The 18,192-nt window shown below is 43.3% G+C and overlaps 1 protein-coding gene across 4 annotated transcripts in view; it reads left to right on the top strand.

Annotated features, from left to right (window-relative positions):
• Positions 1 to 970: 970 nt before the first annotated feature.
• cped1 (cadherin-like and PC-esterase domain containing 1) overlaps positions 971 to 18,192 on the top strand; it is a 219,716-nt gene continuing 202,494 nt past the window's right edge. For all 4 annotated transcript variants that reach the window (XM_078417409.1, XM_078417410.1, XM_078417408.1 and 1 more), the window contains exon 1: positions 971 to 1,255. In XM_078417409.1, coding sequence (XP_078273535.1) covers positions 1,001 to 1,255 — 255 coding nt within the window. In that variant the 5' untranslated portion in view covers positions 971 to 1,000. The remainder of the gene's footprint in view (positions 1,256 to 18,192) is intronic.

The following is an 18,192-nucleotide window of genomic DNA, read 5'->3' as shown; positions in this document are numbered from 1 at the left end:
TGCAATAGGTCACCGTTTCATGCACACAGTCTACTTCTGTGGAAGTTTGATTCGCCGTTGTGGTGATGTCGGGGAGATAGATCCAACTGGTTTCAATCATAGAGTGGGGAATCGCTTCCCGTAGTCACAGGGAGGGAGAGGGAGGGAGAGAGAGAGAGGGAGAGAGAGAGAGAGGGAGGGAGGGAGGGAGAGAGAGAGAGGGAGGGAGGGAGGGAGAGAGAGAGAGAGAGGGAGGGAGGGAGGGAGAGAGAGAGAGGGAGGGAGGGAGGGAGGGAGGGAGGGAGCTGTGTCAGTGCCCGCTGCAAGGCACAGACTGATTTAATTTTTAACTGGAAACCGAGGGGAGGAATTAACTTCGGTGACAAGAAACTTGTGCCACAGAACGACTGCTATTTGCACCGCTCGAGTGCCGACGTACATTTGCAAGTTAAAGAAATTGCAAGCTCTGAAGAAGTGGGGATGGTGATATTTTTATGCCAAGCTGCAACCACGGGCTCGGAGAACTTTCCTCCTTTTGGGGGCGTGAATGCAAAACAGAAAGTTTCCCACTGAGCAGCAATCGAAGATACAGTTTGTCCTCTTTTTCTAAAAAAAAACCAAAACTTTTCTCGCAGTCCGCTTGATTTGGAGGAATCCTTGAAAGCTGTAGCGGTGCTGGGACTTTGCTGCGATTTGAAGGGCAGACCATGCTGGCGAAGTGCCCTGGTCCTGTGCGTGTGTCCCGGCCCTGAGAGAGAGAGAGAGAGAGAGAGAGAGAGAGCTCCTCTTGGTGCTACCGTTATGTCCATGGACCAGACATTGGATGGAAGTGGCCTCCAGGGTTAGGCAGCAGCAACAGCAGCAACAACCAGGCGGGGGTGTCTCCACACACGACCAGGAGCCACACACACACCCAGGGGACACGGGCTGGGACGTGGTCGGTGTAGGGGGGGGGGGGGGGGGGTCCGTGACTGTGGTTTCTTGAGCTTATTTTGTGCCAGTCAGCCAGACGCAGCGAGACATGTGCGTCCGCCAGGTCGTGCCACACTGCCGCCGGCTCAAATGCCCTCATCCTTTCGTGTTGGTGGCGGCGGTCGCCGTGTGCTTGGTCTACCCCTCACTCACCGTCTACAGACTGAGAGCTGGCGGACTCAGTCCTCTCGGGCTGAAGCAGAGAGGCTGGAACAAGTCGACACACGTCCCTGCACCCGGGCAGGGATATGACGGGAATTACAATTGCGTTCCTGGAGCCGCTGCCCTTCACAGCCTGACCCAGGTGGGGAACAGTTACCCTTAGCTTTGTAAATAGCCGACAAACAATTACCCTTGGCTTTGTAAATAGCGGGCAGTAAGCACAAAATCAGCAGTCAATTTCGCGTCCCCCCCCCCCTTTATTTTCTGGACTTGGGACTTTGCAGCAGTAGGACAAACAGTACACTCCATTAAATCAACAGAAGCCACAACTGGGCGTTGCTTTTAAACTTAGTGACATTTCCACTGGGGGAAACGTTTAGACTTTAGGGTCGCTGATGTGTCCGGTTGGGAGTTGATGACTTGACGCTTGAAGTTCAAATAGTGGCCAATAATAAGTGGGGAATGAAAGATGGATGAGACGTAACTAATAGGTTATGGAGCTGACAACAAACAGCCGCTGATTGATGGAGAGAGTTTCACTTATTTATAGTACCCGACCCGCTGAAACGCTCCCAAAGCAGCCTGTGTTACAGGACCCAGTTCAGGAGTTCAGGGTGAGGGATAAATCGGGTTTAAAACGGGCATCAGTCAGTCATCTGATTTTTTAATTTGAAAAGTGATAACAGGGACAGTTGAGAAACTTCATTTCCGATTGCCCCATTGCAATAACATCCCGTAGCTTCAATGTTGTGTGAAAAACAACTGCAAATCGCCAAGAAGTTACATTACAGCGCTATGTTAGATTATCATTAGCGACAGGCGCCGGAGATTTGCACGTTCTGCAAATTAATAATAATAATAATAATAATGCATTACATTTATATAGCGCTTTTCAAACACTCAAAGACGCTTTACAGGGATTTCTAGAACATAGAGAATTGAATAAATAGATAAATAAGTAAACGAACAGAAAAAGGAGACAGAAGGTGAGGTGACGGTCAGTGGTTGAAGGCAGTGCTGAACAGGTGAGACTTCAGTGATGTTTTGAATGTTTTGAATTAAGTGGATATAATCTGAACATCGTTATACAATAAGTAATGCGCAACGTTATTCCAACTTCGCATTTTCTTAGTACTTTTCTAAAACTTTGGGGTGAAAAGTCCTGAGATGAGAGGTTTTAATCAATCGTAGAAATTCACCTTGGACTTACTGTATTTCAAGACTATTAGATTGGGCGGCCCATTGGGATTTTTATCCTTATTTCCGTGGTCGTCGCTACAGATGTTACTTGAATGTTACAAGGATATTCGTAAATTCCTGGAGGGCATCTATGTGAGCGACAAAGGCACAGTTCTACCACAGAGTGAATAACACTAGATACTGGATAATTTGCAAATAGAAAGGCTGGTTATAACAGTTGAATTAAATTTTAATGCCTGAAAAAAAAAAGTGACACCCTTAGTTTGGAAGCTACACGATGAGCAAGAATTGTCAAACTGGGGACAAGTGTTTTCGTGGTCTAATTTAAAGCTACTTAAGATAAGTTTTCGCGAACTATTTCACCCACTGATAAGAAACTTCTTAACCTGGCACGTGGGTACAAAGAACTGAAGATACGGGTTTATTAAGAAAAGACCCGACCTGTTCCGAAACTTGAGTAACTCAGCAGATCAGAGATGCTACTTTATCTCCTTATCTCGCTACTTCTTGTCTTTTCATCTGGACCTTTGTCCACTGATCTACCAATCAAAACCTCCCTCACCTGTATCCACCTATCACTTGTGTAGGAAGGAACTGCAGATGCTGGTTTCAACGGAACATTGACATCAAATGGTGGAGTAACTCAGCAGGACAGGCAGCATCTCTGGAGAGAAGGAATGGGTGACATTTCGGGTCTGAAGAAGGGTCTCGTCCCAAAATTCACCCATTCTAGCCTTAGAGGGAGTACAGAGAAGGTTCACCAGATTGATCCCTGGGATGGCAGAACTTTCATATGAAGAAAGACTGGATAGACTAGGCTTATAGTCGCTGGAATTTAGAAGGCTGAGGGGGGATCTTATTGAAACATATAAAATTCTTAAGGGGTTGGAGAGGCTAGATGCGGGAAGATTGTTCCCGATGTTGGGGAAGTCCAGAACCAGGGGTCACAGCTTAAGGATAAGGGGGAAGTCTTTTAGGACCGAGATGAGAAAACATTTCTTCACACAGAGAGTGGTGAGTCTGTGGAATTCTCTGCCACAGAAGGTAGTTGAGGCCAGTTCATTGGCTATATTTAAGAGGGAGTTAGATGTGGCCCTTGTGGCTAAAGGGATCAGGGGGTATGGAGAGAAGGCAGGTACAGGTTACTGAACTGGCTGATCAGCCATGATCATATTGAATGGCGGTGCAGGCTCGAAGGGCCGAATGGCCTACTCCTGCACCTATTTTCTATGTTTCTATGTTTCTATGTTTCTATGTATTCCTTTTTTTCCCAGAGGTGCTGCCTGTCCCGCTGAGTTACTCCAGCATTTTGTGTCTATCCACCTATCACTTGACAGGTTTTGTCTCGTCCCCACCTCTCTTCCAGCTTTCATCCCACCCCCTCTCCCTCCCACTCCATTACAATCAGTCTTTAGAAGAGTCCCGACCTGAAACATCGCCTATCCATTTTTTTTCCAGAGACCTCTAAACTAAACTAAACTACAGATGCTCACCGGGTCAGACAGCATCTCTGGAGAAAAGGAATAAGTTGTGTTTCATGTCGAGACCCTTCTTCAGACTGAGAGTCAAGGGAGAGGGAAACGGTTCCCTTTCCTCTGACTCTCAGTCTGAAGAAGGGTCTCGACACGAACCTATTCCTTTTCTCCAGAGATACTGTCTGATCACTGAGTTGCTCCAGCTTTTTGTATCTATCTTCAGTTTAAACCAGCATCTACAGTTCCCTCCTGCACATATACTAAAGATGCTGCCTGCACTACTCCAACACACTGTATCTCAACCTCATATACTGGATAAGTTTGAAGGTGTAGAAGCAGGAAGTAATATGTTGCCATTACTTCTGGAAGGATAGATAATATTAGATATAGCAACACTCCTGAACTCAATATCCAACTTGTGCATTTAGTTATCTTGGAGATTTTTGTTGAAGGATTTATCCCAAGTGGATAAAGGAGCCAATTGTTATCTGTGGCAGCCTTGTCTTTTGCTGGAACTAATGAAACAAAGGCTTTCATGTTATCTCATTGCTTCAAAAGACTATAAACAGGAACATGGGAATGCACTAATTAGTCTAACGCTGTTGAGTAGTGAGTGATGAAAGTATCCCATCAAATTCAATCGATTTTTAAGTGGTAGAATGCTTCTTCTTAGCAGGGGGGCATTCAATCTATTCTAGGTCTTTTTAAGAGTTGCTCAGTTTGCCATTCCCATATTTTTTCCCATGTTTTTCATTCACACGTTCAGTTCCCTTTTGCAAACTTTAAAAAGTCATGCATTGCAAATCTGGCACAAAATCAGAAGACTGGAAAAACTCAGCAGGTCAGCAGCATCTGTGGAAAGAAACAGGTTCCCCTTCGCACAGAGCGCCTAATCCTCCGACATTTCCGCCACCTCCAATGGGATCCCACCACTAGCCACATCTTCCCTTCGCCAACCCTTTCCGCTTTCCGCAGAGACCGTTCCCTCCACAACTCCCTGGTTAACTCATCCCTTCCCACCCAAACCACCCCCTCTCCAGGTACCTTCCCCTGCAAACGCAGGAGATGCAACACCGGTCCCTTTACCTCCTCCCTCGCCTCCATCCAAGGATCCTGACAGTTCTTTCATGTGAGGCAGAGGTTCACTTGCACCTCCTCCAACCTCATCTACTGTATCTGCTGTTCCAGGTGTGGACTCCTATATATTGGCGAAACACAGACTCGGTGATTGTTTAGCTGAACATCTCCACACAGTCCACTTAGGCCTACGCAATCTCCCAGTTACCAAACACTAACTCCCCCTCCTATTCCCAAACTGACCTTTCTGTCCTGGGGCTTCCTCCACTGTCAGAGTGAGGACCAATGCAAGTTGGAGAAACAGCACCTCATATTTTGCTTGGGCAGCTTACAACCCAGTGGTATGAATATGAATTTCTCTAACTTCAAGTAACCCTTGCACCCCCTCTCTCTCAGTCCCTCTGCCATCCTAGTTCTCTGACTAGTTTCACTATCCTCCTTCCCCTCACCAACAATGAACCAATTTACATTTCCTTGATCATCGTCTGCTTTGATATGTAATTTTCACACCTTACCCTTCCATATCTCTAGTCTCCCCCTCCCCTGGCTCTCAGTCTGAAGAAGGGTCTCCTCCCGACAATGCCACCCATTCCTTCTTGCCAAGGATGCTCCCTGAATCGCGGAATTACTCCAGCATTTTGTTACTATCATTTTATTAACCTTCAGCATTACCACCCTTCCCTTTTGTCACTTGCTATTGAATGGGCAGGAAACACATCCACATTGTGGCAACGATGGAAAGATAATTCTCCTTTCTGGTGCTTTAGGTAATTATTTAAAATCTGTTATGGTTGTAGTTGTGAGTCCCATTTGGTAAATTTGTACCATTGAGTAGAATATGCCTGGAATTATTGGGATAGAATGATGTGCCAGTTTGGCAATTTGGTGGAATGTATTACATAAATGTGCAGAAGAAGTTTGATTATCCAAGTTTGATTTTATTTTGTTTTAAATAAAATCTATGGACTATATTTAAGCATAATGAAAAGTGGAATTTATGGACTAAGTGGAAATCCATTCCAGGAAGGTTCAACAGCTATTGGATTGTTTTTTCTCAAACTCTTAAGAATAAGTGAAAGAAGTCTCAGTGATGTGATTTATTTGATATTTTTTCACAATTTACACACAATTTGTTGTATAAGAAAATAACGGCAGATGCTGGTACAAATCGAAGGTATTTATTCACAAAATGCTGGAGTAACTCAGCAGGTCAGGCAACATCTCAGGAGAGAAGGAATGGGTGACGTTTCGGGTCGAGACCCTTCTTAATTTGTTACTATTTATGCTATGTTCATAACACATAGGAGCAGAATTAGGGTATTCGTCCCATAGAGTCTACTCAGCCATTCAATCATGGCTGATCTATCTTTCCCTCTCATCCCCATTCTCCTGCTTTCTCCCCATAACCTTTGACACCCGTACTAATCAAGAACCTATCTATCTCCCCTTTGAAAATTCCCAATGACTTGGCCCCCTCAGTCGTCTGTGACAATGATTTCCACAGATTCACCACCATCTGGCTAAAGAAATTTTTCCTCATCTTTCTAAAGGTACGTCTATTAATTCTGAGACTGTGCTGTATGGTCCTAGACTCTCCCACTAGTGGAAACATCCTTTCCACATTCACTCTATCTAGGCCTTTCATTATTCGATAAATTTCAATGAGATCCCCCTTCATCCTTCTGAACTCCAGCGAGTACAGGCCCAGAGCCGTCAAATGCTCATCATATTTTAACCCAATACTCCTCGGGATCATTCTCGTGAACCTCCACTAAATCCTTTCCAACTCCAGCATATCCCTCCTCACACATGGGGCCCAAAACTACTTCAAATACTCCAAATATGGTCTGATCACTGACTATAAAGCCTCAACATTACATCCCTGCTTTTATATTCTAGTCCTCCTGAAATTAATGCTAATATTACATTTGCCTTCCTTATTTGCAAATTAACCTTTTGGGACTCCTGCATCAGCACTCCCAAGTCCCTTTGCATCTCCGATTTCTGAATCCTCTCCCTATTTAGCAGTCTATGCCTTTATTCCTTCAACCAATGTGCATGACTGCACATTTTGCTACACTGTATTCCATCTGCCACTTCTTTGCCTATTCTCCCAACCTCTCCAAGTCCTTCTGCAGACTACCTGTTTCCTCACACTACCTGCCCTCCAACTGCTTATGTGCTTGCAACGGTGGCGCAGCGGTAGAGTTGCTGCCTTACAGCGAATGCAGCGCCGGAGGCTCAGGTTCGATCCTGACTACGGGCGCCGTCTGTACGGAGTTTGTACGTTCTCCCCGTGACCTGCGTGGGTTTTCTCCGAGATCTTCGGTTTCCTCCCACACTCCAAAGACGTACAGGTATGTAGATTAATTGGCTGGGCAAATGTAAAAATTGTCCCTAGTGTGTGTAGGATAGTGTTAATGTGCGGGGATCGCTGGGCGGTGCGGACCCGGTGGGCCGAAGGGCCTGTTTCTGCGCTGTATCTCTAAATCTAAAAATCTAAATCTAAAAAACTCTGCATCAAATATTTTATTTTGAGTGGCTGCCATTTACCTTTTGGAAGCAAGGAATTGATATCTCTAAATGAAAAGGGAAAAACCCATTGGTGTATTAATACAGATGGGGCAGACCCACACAGAAAAGTTGGAAACTTCGGTATATTATCAAAATGATACCATTATTAATGTAATGAACTATCCACTCTACATCCACATGACAGGTTTATGGAATGCTTTGCATTTTAACATTGATCTGTCATAGTGGCACCATGAACATTATGAAGGAATGAACATCACCAAAACTAATGAACAAAAATGCAGCTAGTATGATTATTAATTACTTAAAATTAACAATATTTGTTATAGGTAAAAATAGTTGTATATATCACGTATTCTTTAACATATCCCTTCTAACGAATCCCAAAACATTGAAAAGGGTTGAAAATGGCAATGAGAATGACACAAGAACCCATAACTCCAAGCTATTATAAAGAGTCACAGAATACGGGCTTCAGGGTTTATGGGGAGAAGGCAGGAGAATGGGGTTAGGAGGGAGAAATAGATCAGCCATGATTGAATTGCGGAGTAGACTTGATGGGCCGAATGGCCTAATTCTGCTCCTATCACTTATGACCTTATGACCTTAATTTAGCACGGGTTTTGTGGAGGTAAATATTTTAATGGTTAAAACAGCCAAATGTTTCAAAATCGCTATGAGAAACATAAATAATGACCTGTGAATTGAATACTAACTAAAACCCTAAAAGTTAAATTTCCTTTTTAAAAACTAAACGCTGGTATTATGTTTGACCAGTTTGGTTGATGAAAAAAACAAGAATTTATAGATTGGGAAATTCAAATCCTGAATACCTGCTGGATCGAAAGCTTCAGACATTAATAAAAATTTGTGCTATTTTAAGCAACATTTTGGTCACAGTTCAGTAAGGTACTATAAAGATTACCTCTGAAATAGATTGTAACTTTGCAGATTTACTCTCAGGAGTTTTAAAGCTGTTAGAAGCCAAAAATAACAAACCATAAGTATGAAAGCAGTAAGTTGCAGTCTTAACCATGACTCACTAGCAAGGCTCTGCGGTTGTATTCCAGAGCCTTGAGCACATAATCTACCGGCACATCTGTGCTGCACTGAGTATTTCATTGTGGGGTTTGCTAACTTTTGGTGATAATTGCAAAAGTGATCCCCACCTAATCTGTTAGTTGCAAAGCAAGGGAGTTATATTGATTAACATAAAAGCTTGCAATTTTATTCAGTTCCATTTTGTGAAAGTTTGCTACATACATCCTGCACTACAACAGTGTCCAGTTTATTTGGCTATAAAATGCTTTTGGACAGCTTGGAGTCAGAAGAAGTGCCATAGGAATGCAACCCTTCCTCCTCATTTAATGTGTTGAATAGTGTTTCATTTACTATCACAAGGGAAGGTAGTTGTAGCAGGTACTATAGCAGCATTGAAAAGGCGCCTAGACAGGAACATGAATAGGAAAGGTTTCGAGGGATGTGGGCCAAACATAGGTAAGTGGGACTTGCTTAGATAGGGTATCTTGGATGTGTTAGGCTGAAGGGCAGTAATACGCTATGATTCTATAAATTTATTTAAAATAGTTGAACAAAGATTTAAACGCACTTGCTTGCCTTTGGTAATAGCCAGTGCCAGAAATACAAATAGCATTTGTTTTTCAGTAAATGCTACCAACCATAATTAAAAATTGACCAGGCAATGTATACAAACTGAAAGAGTAAGGATGTGCAAGTTTATCCGAATTTGAAAATCAAAAAGCAATTGCAGATGCTGCAAATTTGAAGTGAAATCAACGTGTGAGAAGAGAAGGAATTAATGTTTTAGTTTGAAGATCCTTGATCCGAACATAAGTTGTGGCTTGACTTGTTGATGATTTGCAGGATTTTCTGTTTTTATTTGTCATGGTTTGTATTGGTATACGCTTATAATGACATTAGATCAAAGAATTATTCTGTAAAAGTCCTGCCTTGAGTAAAATTTAGTGCCTCTGATTTTTAACATCGTGCAAATGTTATTAGAATAAAGTTGTATGAATTATTTAGAAATTATGAAAGGTCATATTAGCTATTTCAGTCTTCTGGCTAAATTGAATGATCGGTTTTGTTGGGAATTGCTGGTCTGTGCTGCACCTGTAATTTAGAAACATAGAAACATAGAAAATAGGTGCAGGAATAGGCCATTCGATCCTTCGATCCAGCACTGCCATTCAATTTAAGCATGGCTGATCATTCAAAATCAGTACCCCGTTCCTACTTTCTCCCCATATCCCTTGATTCCGTTAGCCCTAAGAGCTAAATCTGACTCCCTCTCAGAGTTAGAGTTTTAAAAGTTTGCTGGGAACATAAGCTTAATGTTTTGACATCTGTGGCACATGCAGACTACTGGTCATCAAATACATTTGAATTCATGAGGCAGGCAGAGCTTGAACTGTGCCACAAGGTATTTGTACAAATGCAATCTCAGCCTCTGTTAAAACAATCCTTGAGTGCAGCCACAGGGGTCACTATGTTTTAATGATGTGCTTGCCAAGAATATTACAGACATGTGCTCTCATATTTCCAGCACAAAATTTACTTATTTTTCAGAAACTGAATAACACTAAATATACAATAGGACTTTGTTTATTCTGTGAAGAACCAGGTTTGAAACTGATAGTATCAGAAAATAATTGCAGATGCTGGTACAAATCAAAGGTATTTATTCAGAAAATGCTGGAGTAACTCAGCAGGTCAGGCAGCATCTCAGGAGAGAAGAAATGGGTCTCGACCCGAAATGTCACCCATTCCTTCTCTCCTGAGATGCTGCCTGTCCTGCTGAGTTACTCCAGCATTTTGTGAATAAATACCTTAGGTTTGAAACTGAGGTCATTTCCCAGTTTAAAAATTGCAAGGATCTTTCTGTCCATTCTGTCTTTCTCGTTGAGATTAAGCTGATTATTATTATAGACACCCAATGTGTAGGATAGCACTGTATCAGTTAGATTTTTCTACTTTGTTATAAAATTGTCAGGATTTATGTAAGCACTTGTGCATGTACATCAGCTCTCATATATCGACAAGCTAGATGACCTACAATCTGCACCCTAGACAACTCATTGATTGTGCCAGAGCACTCATTGATTGTGCCAGAGCACTCATTGATTGTGCCAGAGCACTTAATTCTGTCCAAGAGTAGATGCTTAAGGGCATAATTACGTTTTGTCTGTTCAGTGCAGTACTTGGTGAATGTTAATTGAAATGTCTTTTGGATAAGGTGTTAAATAAGGACCTTCCTATGTGCAGGAAGGAACTACAGATGCTGGTTTACATTGAAGATGGACACAAAATGCTGGAGTAACTCAGCGGACCAGGCACAATCAATGAGGTCTGATGTTCGAAGAAGGGTCTCGACTCGAAACGTCACCCATTCCTTCTCTCCAGAGATGCTGCCAGTCCCGCTGAGTTACTCCAGCATTTTGTGTTCATCTTCTCAGGACCATCTATACCTGTTGATGATTTTGCAGTATTGTTTGGGGAAGAGGAAACAGATTTGCTGCTTTTTTGGCCAATATTCTTCCTTTCACCAACCCTTCTCGGCGCAGGCAGCAAGAAAATGTGGGCCGCTCAAATCCGAGTTGTTTTCTCCTCTTTAAATTGTTCTGACTTTCATCTACCATTTGTGTTCTTTTGCAGAAGACAGTGGAACAGTGGTATACTAAAATAATACTTAAGGGCTGGAAAGTCCATGCACTACTTAAATAACAAGGGTTGTGCTGTGAAAATGGGCTTAATTTAAAGTAGAGTAGCAGGTATTTAACGTATTTCAGTGCATACTGTACTTTTGGGCCAAATTTCTGTTTACCTAAGCATCTGTTTTCCAGTATAACATTTCTGCAAGTGATGGCAACAGTAATGCAATGTGCAAAAGCTGACTCCAATGTAATTTTTAAACCTCGTTAGTCAGAATAAACTAAAGTTCCATTGGCTCGCCCGCTTTTGCTAACGTGTTATCCCCTGAAGCTATATTATTGAAAGGAGCAATAGTCAAAGTGAATTCTTTGTCCTCGCTGAAATCTGTGACCTGAAATGCAGCCTTGCACATGTGCCGTGACTGCTCTGCTCATAACCATCAGGGTCACTCTCACCCTTGGCTTCCTTTTCTTCAGATCACTCCATGTTGTTGCTGCTGCTGCTGACACTGCTGATTCAAGGCAGGTCACACACACTCCAGATGTGGGCAGATGTAACTTCACCCACATCCCGTCAGCCCAGAGGAGCAGCCTGAGCGGACACCGGCATTTGCCTGCATTGCAAGCTTTCCCATGTCCAACTATTCAGAGCTTGCAGTTGCCATAGAGTCATAGAGTGAGTGATACAGTGCGGAAACAGGCCCTTCGGCCCAACTTGCCCACACTGGCCAACATGTCCCAGCTACACTAGTCCCACCTGCCAGCATTTGGTCCATATCCCTCCAAACCTGTCCTATCCATGTACCTGTCTAATTGCTTCTTAAATGTTGGGATAGTCCCTGCCCCAATGACCTCCTCTGGCAGCTTGTTCCATATACCCACCCCCTTTGTGTGAAAAAGTTACCCCTCAGATTCCTATTAAATCTTTCCCCTTCACCTCAAACCTATGTCCTCTGTACTGGAGAGTGGTGACATTTTACATGTAGCTCCTCTTAAGACAACCCGCTGTGATCATTTTTCCTTATCTATCTGTCCCAGCGCCGAGAAAGCCTCCTGCCAATCATTGCTAAATCAAAGGAACTGTTGAAACAACTAATCTTTAATAGACCTCTCTGCTACAGTCAGAGCTGAGAGCACAAACAAACCACAGAGGTACAGCAATCAGTTCAGCTGCGGCTAAAACGATGAGATTCTGACCCTTCATCTTCCTACCATACTTCATGCTAACGTTGAATTACTCAAACAAACTTGTAGAGTAAGACTACTGTTTCGTGTAGGAAGGAACTGCAGATGCTGGGCCCATTCCTTCTCTCCAGAGATGCTGCCTGACCCGCTGAGTTACTCCAGCTTTTTGTGTCCAAGGTTTCATTGGGAGATCAGAGACTGACTGCTGTGCTCTTTGTTTCACTGAACATGACTCACCCCTGTCTCACCTCACCCTGCTTTACAAACTGGAGGTTTCTTCATTTATTGCGTGGACTGTACGGGATCCACGGGGAAGCGGAAAGGCAGCAGCATTTGCTTTGTAATCAGTGCATTGTGGTACGTGGATGGGACGGTCTTTGCTCAATCCTGGTGCCCTGGCCTCGAAGATCTGTTCTTAAAATGGTGTCCCTTTTATATACTGAGGGAATTCACCAGTACAATCTTTTCAACAGTCTACATCAAAGGTGGAACAGGACAAGTTACACTTGGCCATCAACTCTCTTGATACAACAATCCCTGATAGAAACATAGAAACATAGAAAATAGGTGCAGGAGTAGGCCATTCGGCCCTTCGAGCCTGCACCGCCATTCAATATAATCATGGCTGATCATCCAACTCAGTATCCCACACCTGCCTTCTCTCCATACCCCCTGATCCCTTTAGCCACAAGGGCCACATCTAACTCCCTCTTAAATATAGCCAATGAACTGGCCTCAACTGATGTTCTGTTTATCATCGCTGGTGACTTTAATCAAGCTAACTTCAGGAACACACTCCGCAAATACCATCAGTGTGTCTCTGGCACCATGTGGGGTGTTAACACTCTCGACCATTGTTACACGACCAGCAAGTATGGCCATCACTTGCCCATTATAGTGGCCTATCTGATCACCTGTAGGTGCTGCTCCTGCTAACTTTCAGACATATTGACGTGTGTGTCATCGACAAAGAGTGAAGTATAGCAAGTACAGTGAGCAGTGCTGCACCTGGCATCTGCACTTCCTACCCGCAGACCTCAGTCGGTCAGAATTGGTCTTAACATGCCCTCCACCCTGACCCTCAACACTGGTGCTCCTCAGGATCGTGTGCTCAGTCCCCTGCTCTACTCCCTGCACACCCATGACTGTGTAACCAGTAGAGTGCTAAACAATCTTTGCATTCACCACAGTCGATGGATGAACAACAGCTTCAAGACAGAGTGCAGGAAAGAGATTGCAAACTTTGTGCCATGATGTTGGAAGAACGAGCTTGCCCTGAACATCAGCAAAGTGGAAGATTGGGTCGTTGACCTAAGGAAGCGAGGGGGGTGAACACAATCATGTCTTCTTCAATGGAGCTGCTCTAGAGATGATCCACACCTTCAAATTCCTTGGCATCCATATCGCCAGTGAATTAGCCTGGTCCCTTCAGACTGATGCAGCAACGAAGAAAGCCAATCAGTGTATGAACTTTCTTAGGCTGAGAAGATGCAGAGAATGATGAACACAGCCCAGACCACCAGAGGCTCATCACTTCCTTCCATCTAGTCCATCTTCCTGGTGCCTTGCATCTGGGAGACTACAAGTATTGCCAAGGATGCCCACCACCCCGGCCACTCCCTTTTCTCTCTTCCACCTTCTGAGGATTCACGAGCTTGAATGCCTGAACATCCAGACAGTATAGCATCCATTCATTAATGACAGACTCCTGAACCAATCAGGTAGTTTTCACCTCTTCCCCGATAGCATTATCGCATACTCTTACTTTTAATTCCATCTTATTTGGTTGTTCCATTATTGCACTTTAATTTTTTTTTGCACGACTTCGGATTGCACTGCAATCTCTGCACCATTCGGCTGTTTTACATTAACCATTGTATTTATTGTTACATTTGTTGTAGTGATTACATATGAGCTTCATGTAAACTAGGAATTTCATTGCACCCTGGTGTGTTTGACAATAAACTAATCTAATCTCCTTTACTTGTAATTCCTTGTAAATGGATGTTCCCTGTGTCCCTGTGGTGAGAGGTTGTACTTAGTGTTGTTTGCTGGCCTACTCTGGTTGTTGTAATCCCTTGTAAACATCCTCTTGCTTCTCTCCAGCCATTGCATCATCAATTCACTAACAACAGTACTACTTCTATCCAGTTGTATCCCTTTGGTTCGGCATCTGGCTCACCCCATGGCCCAGAGTGTGACCCCCTAGTGTGGGTAGATGTGGAAATTCAGAGCAGAATCTTGTGATTGCTTTTTGAGGGAGTTCAGTTCTGGGGAACAGGTAGAGTTGCTGCCTTACAGCACTTATAGTGCCGGAGACCCGGGTTCGGTCCTGACTACGGGTGCTGTCTGTACGGAGTTTGTACGTTCTCCCCGTGAACTGCATGGGTTTTCTCCGAGATCTTCGTTTTCCTCTCACACTCCAAAGACGTACAGGTATGCAGGTTAATTGGCTTGGTGTATGTGTTAATTGGCTTGATGTATGTGTTAATTGGCTTGATGTATACCGATCGCTGGTCGGTCCGGATGGTGGGCCGGAGGGCCTATTTCCGCGCTGTATCACTAAATTAAACTAAACTAAAAGATGGATAAATATGTGCTTGAAAAAGATGAATGATTAGAGTTGTGTTCCACCAGATGGAAAACAAATTATACGAGTAGGAAAATTAATGCTGTAACTTAAATCAAATTCTGAGAAGGTGGTAATAAAAGGCCATACTTTGAAACTAGTGAAAGAGAAATGTTAAATTTCTGTAACAATGAGTACAAGAAAATCTCTCTCCACTCTAGAGCATGTGAGGATCATGGAACAGACACACGACAAATAGCTCATCATTTTGGAAAGGGCGGCACGGTAGCGCAGCGGTAGAGTTGCTGCTTTACAGTGAATGCAGCGCTGGAGACTCAGGTTCGATCCTGACTACGGGTGCTGCACTGTAAGGAGTTTGTACGTTCTCCCCGTGACCTGCGTGGGTTTTCTCCGAGATCTTCGGTTTCCTCCCACACTCCAAAGACGTACAGGTATGTAGGTTAATTGGCTGGGTAAATGTAAAAATTGTCCCTAGTGGGTGTAGGATAGTGTTAATGTGCGGGAATCACTGGGCGGCACGGACTTGGAGGGCCGAAAAGGCCTGTTTCCGGCTGTATATATATGATATGATATGATATAACTAAACCTGCTCAACGTGGTTTTATGAAAGATAAATCCTGTTTGACAAATTTGCTCAAAATCCTTGAGGTAACAACAGGGGGAGTTGATAGCGGGGATCTTGCGGCCATTTCCAAAAGGCATTTGACAAGGTGCCACATTGGAGGGTAGTACATAAAATAAAAGCCCATGGTATCGGACAAATTCCATGTGGTCCTGCTGCAACATGTGTTTCCACAATGGGAACTGCATAATCCTATTGATGAATCGGGAAACACTACTGTTTTTATAACCATTTCTATCGGGAACTAGACAGCCACTTAATATTTGCTTTGGGAATTAACAAACAGACATTAGACCCGGGTTCAATCCTGACCTTGGGTGCTGTCTCTGTGGAATTTGCATATTCTCTGTTATTTCCTCCCACATCCCAAAGATGTCCTGGTTTGTAGATTAATTAGCTTCTGGAAATTTATCCGAGTGTGTAGGGAGTGGATGCAAAAGTGGGATAAAATAAAATTAGTGTGAATAGGTGATTGATGATTGGATGGACTCGGTGGGCTGAAGGGCCTGTTTCCCTGCTGTATCTCCAAACTAAATCTTCAAACAATAAGCTGTATTGGAGGAAAAACAACTGTCCAGGGGGAAAAAAAAACTGTTTCCATGTAAACTACCCACAGTAAGCAGAAACCATTATCTCTGACGAACATAGTCTGTCAGTTTTATCAACAGTAGCTACTGCAATTGGCAAATAATTGCTGCTACTGACAATCGGTAAACAATGTAACATACAGGCGTTAGGATTTTTAGCTTGTAGTTACAAAATAAATTTCTAAATATTAATAAGAACGTCCTGCGGGGGACAGAAAAATGTTACTGCGAGTCTGAAACTTCCTCATCTCTTACCGCTTTGCCCTGTTGACATGGTTTTATGGCATGATTTCCAGTAATGCGAGGTTTCTTAGAAATACAACTATTGCTATACAGGAAAACGACCTGTATGTTAGAATGGATTAAAAACTGGCTGAATCATGGAAAGCTAAATTAGAAGGAATGTCCTTTTTCAGACAGGAAGGAGGTAACTAGTGAAGTACCACATGGTTCAGTTATTGTCCTACAATTATTATAATGACCTGGAAAAAGTCTAAATAGTTTGGATCTATATTCCTTGTGGTTTTGAAGAATGAGGGGAGACCTTATTCAAACATATAGTATCCCAGAGAATCTTTCACTTGTGGAAGAGTAGAGAAGAAAACCATTTAACTGTAAAATCAGTTATCGGTCGTTTAAAACTGATGTACGTAGAGGTTTTTTCTCACTGAGGATGGTGAATCAGTAAGAAAAAGGTGATTGTGATTGACTCCAGGAAGCAGAGCGTACACACACCAAGTCTACATTGATGGCGCTGAAGTAGAAATGGTTGAAAGCTTCAACTTTCTCGGATTAAATATCATCAGCAATTTGTCCTGGACCAGCCACGTGGAAGCTATTACCATGAAAGCACACCAATGGCTCCACTTCCTTAGGAGGCTTTGGAAACTCGGCATGTCCCCAACAACCTTCACCAACTTTTACAGATGTGGCATTGCAAGCATTTTATCAGGATGCATCACAGCTTGGTTTGGGACAGCCCCAACCAAGACCACAAAAAAATTGCAGAGAGTTTGTAGACATAGCCCAGACAATCACACAAACCATCCACCGTTCCATTCATTCCATCTACATGCTGCCTCGGCAAGACCGCCAGCAGAATCAAAGACCGGTCTCGCCCATGTCACTCCCTCCTCCCCTCCCATCAGGCACGAGGTACATATGTTTTAAAGCACACACCTCCAGATTCAGGAACAGCTTCCTCCCAGCAGTTATCAGGCAACTGAATGGTCCTCTCATCAGCTAGACTGTGGTTCTGACATCCCATCCACTTCACTGGAGACCTGTGAACTATCTTTAATCAAACAGCAATGTTATATCTTTGCACTCTTTATCTGTGCTCTGTGGACAGTTTGATTGTATTCAGTCTAGTCGTTTTGACTGGATAGCATGCAAACAAAAGCTTTTCACTGTACAGAAATACCCTGACAATAATAATCAACCAAAAGTGAACTGAAGGTTTGGAATTCTCCTCCCTGGTGGGCGATGGAACCAGGATTGTTAGAAGTATTTTAAGTGGCGGTGGGCAAATATTTAGTTGATTAATGAATACAGGAGTACAGGGAAATGGCACAGATGAGAAGTTAAGGCCAGCAGAGATGAGCCATGGCAATGTTAAATGACGGAACGTTTGGTGGGACTCATGGCCGAGTCCTGCAACATTCTTGTGTTCCTTTGCCCCTTGTTTAAAGATATGGAAATACCAGAAAAGCCTATTAGACCTCGGGGTTTGGGTGAGGTGGACATCACGCAGGTGAACAAAATTGAGGCAAATAATCCAAAATTATTCCTTGTTCAGAAATAGTTTTTCTTGGGAAGAACTCTTGTTTCTCATTTCTCTGCCAGACAACACAGATAGACACAAAATGCTGGAGTAACTCAGCGGGGCAGGCAGCATCTCTGGAGAGAAGGAATGGGTGACGTTTTTCCCATCTTAAGATCTTCTTCAGTCTGAAGAATGGTCTCAACATGAAATGTCAACCACTCCCTCTCTCCAGAGATGCTGCCTGGCCCACTAAGTTAGTTACTCCAGCATTTTGTGTTTATCTTTAGTTCCTTTCTAAACAATACACTGTCTTAGTTGGACAAGAGAAAAAGCATCTCTTGAAAATGTTCAATTTTGCTGCATGATACCAGC

This window comes from Rhinoraja longicauda, chromosome 20 (genome assembly GCF_053455715.1).
Source record: "Rhinoraja longicauda isolate Sanriku21f chromosome 20, sRhiLon1.1, whole genome shotgun sequence".
NCBI lineage: Eukaryota > Metazoa > Chordata > Chondrichthyes > Rajiformes > Arhynchobatidae > Rhinoraja > Rhinoraja longicauda.
This window is presented reverse-complemented; position numbering and strand designations above follow the sequence as displayed.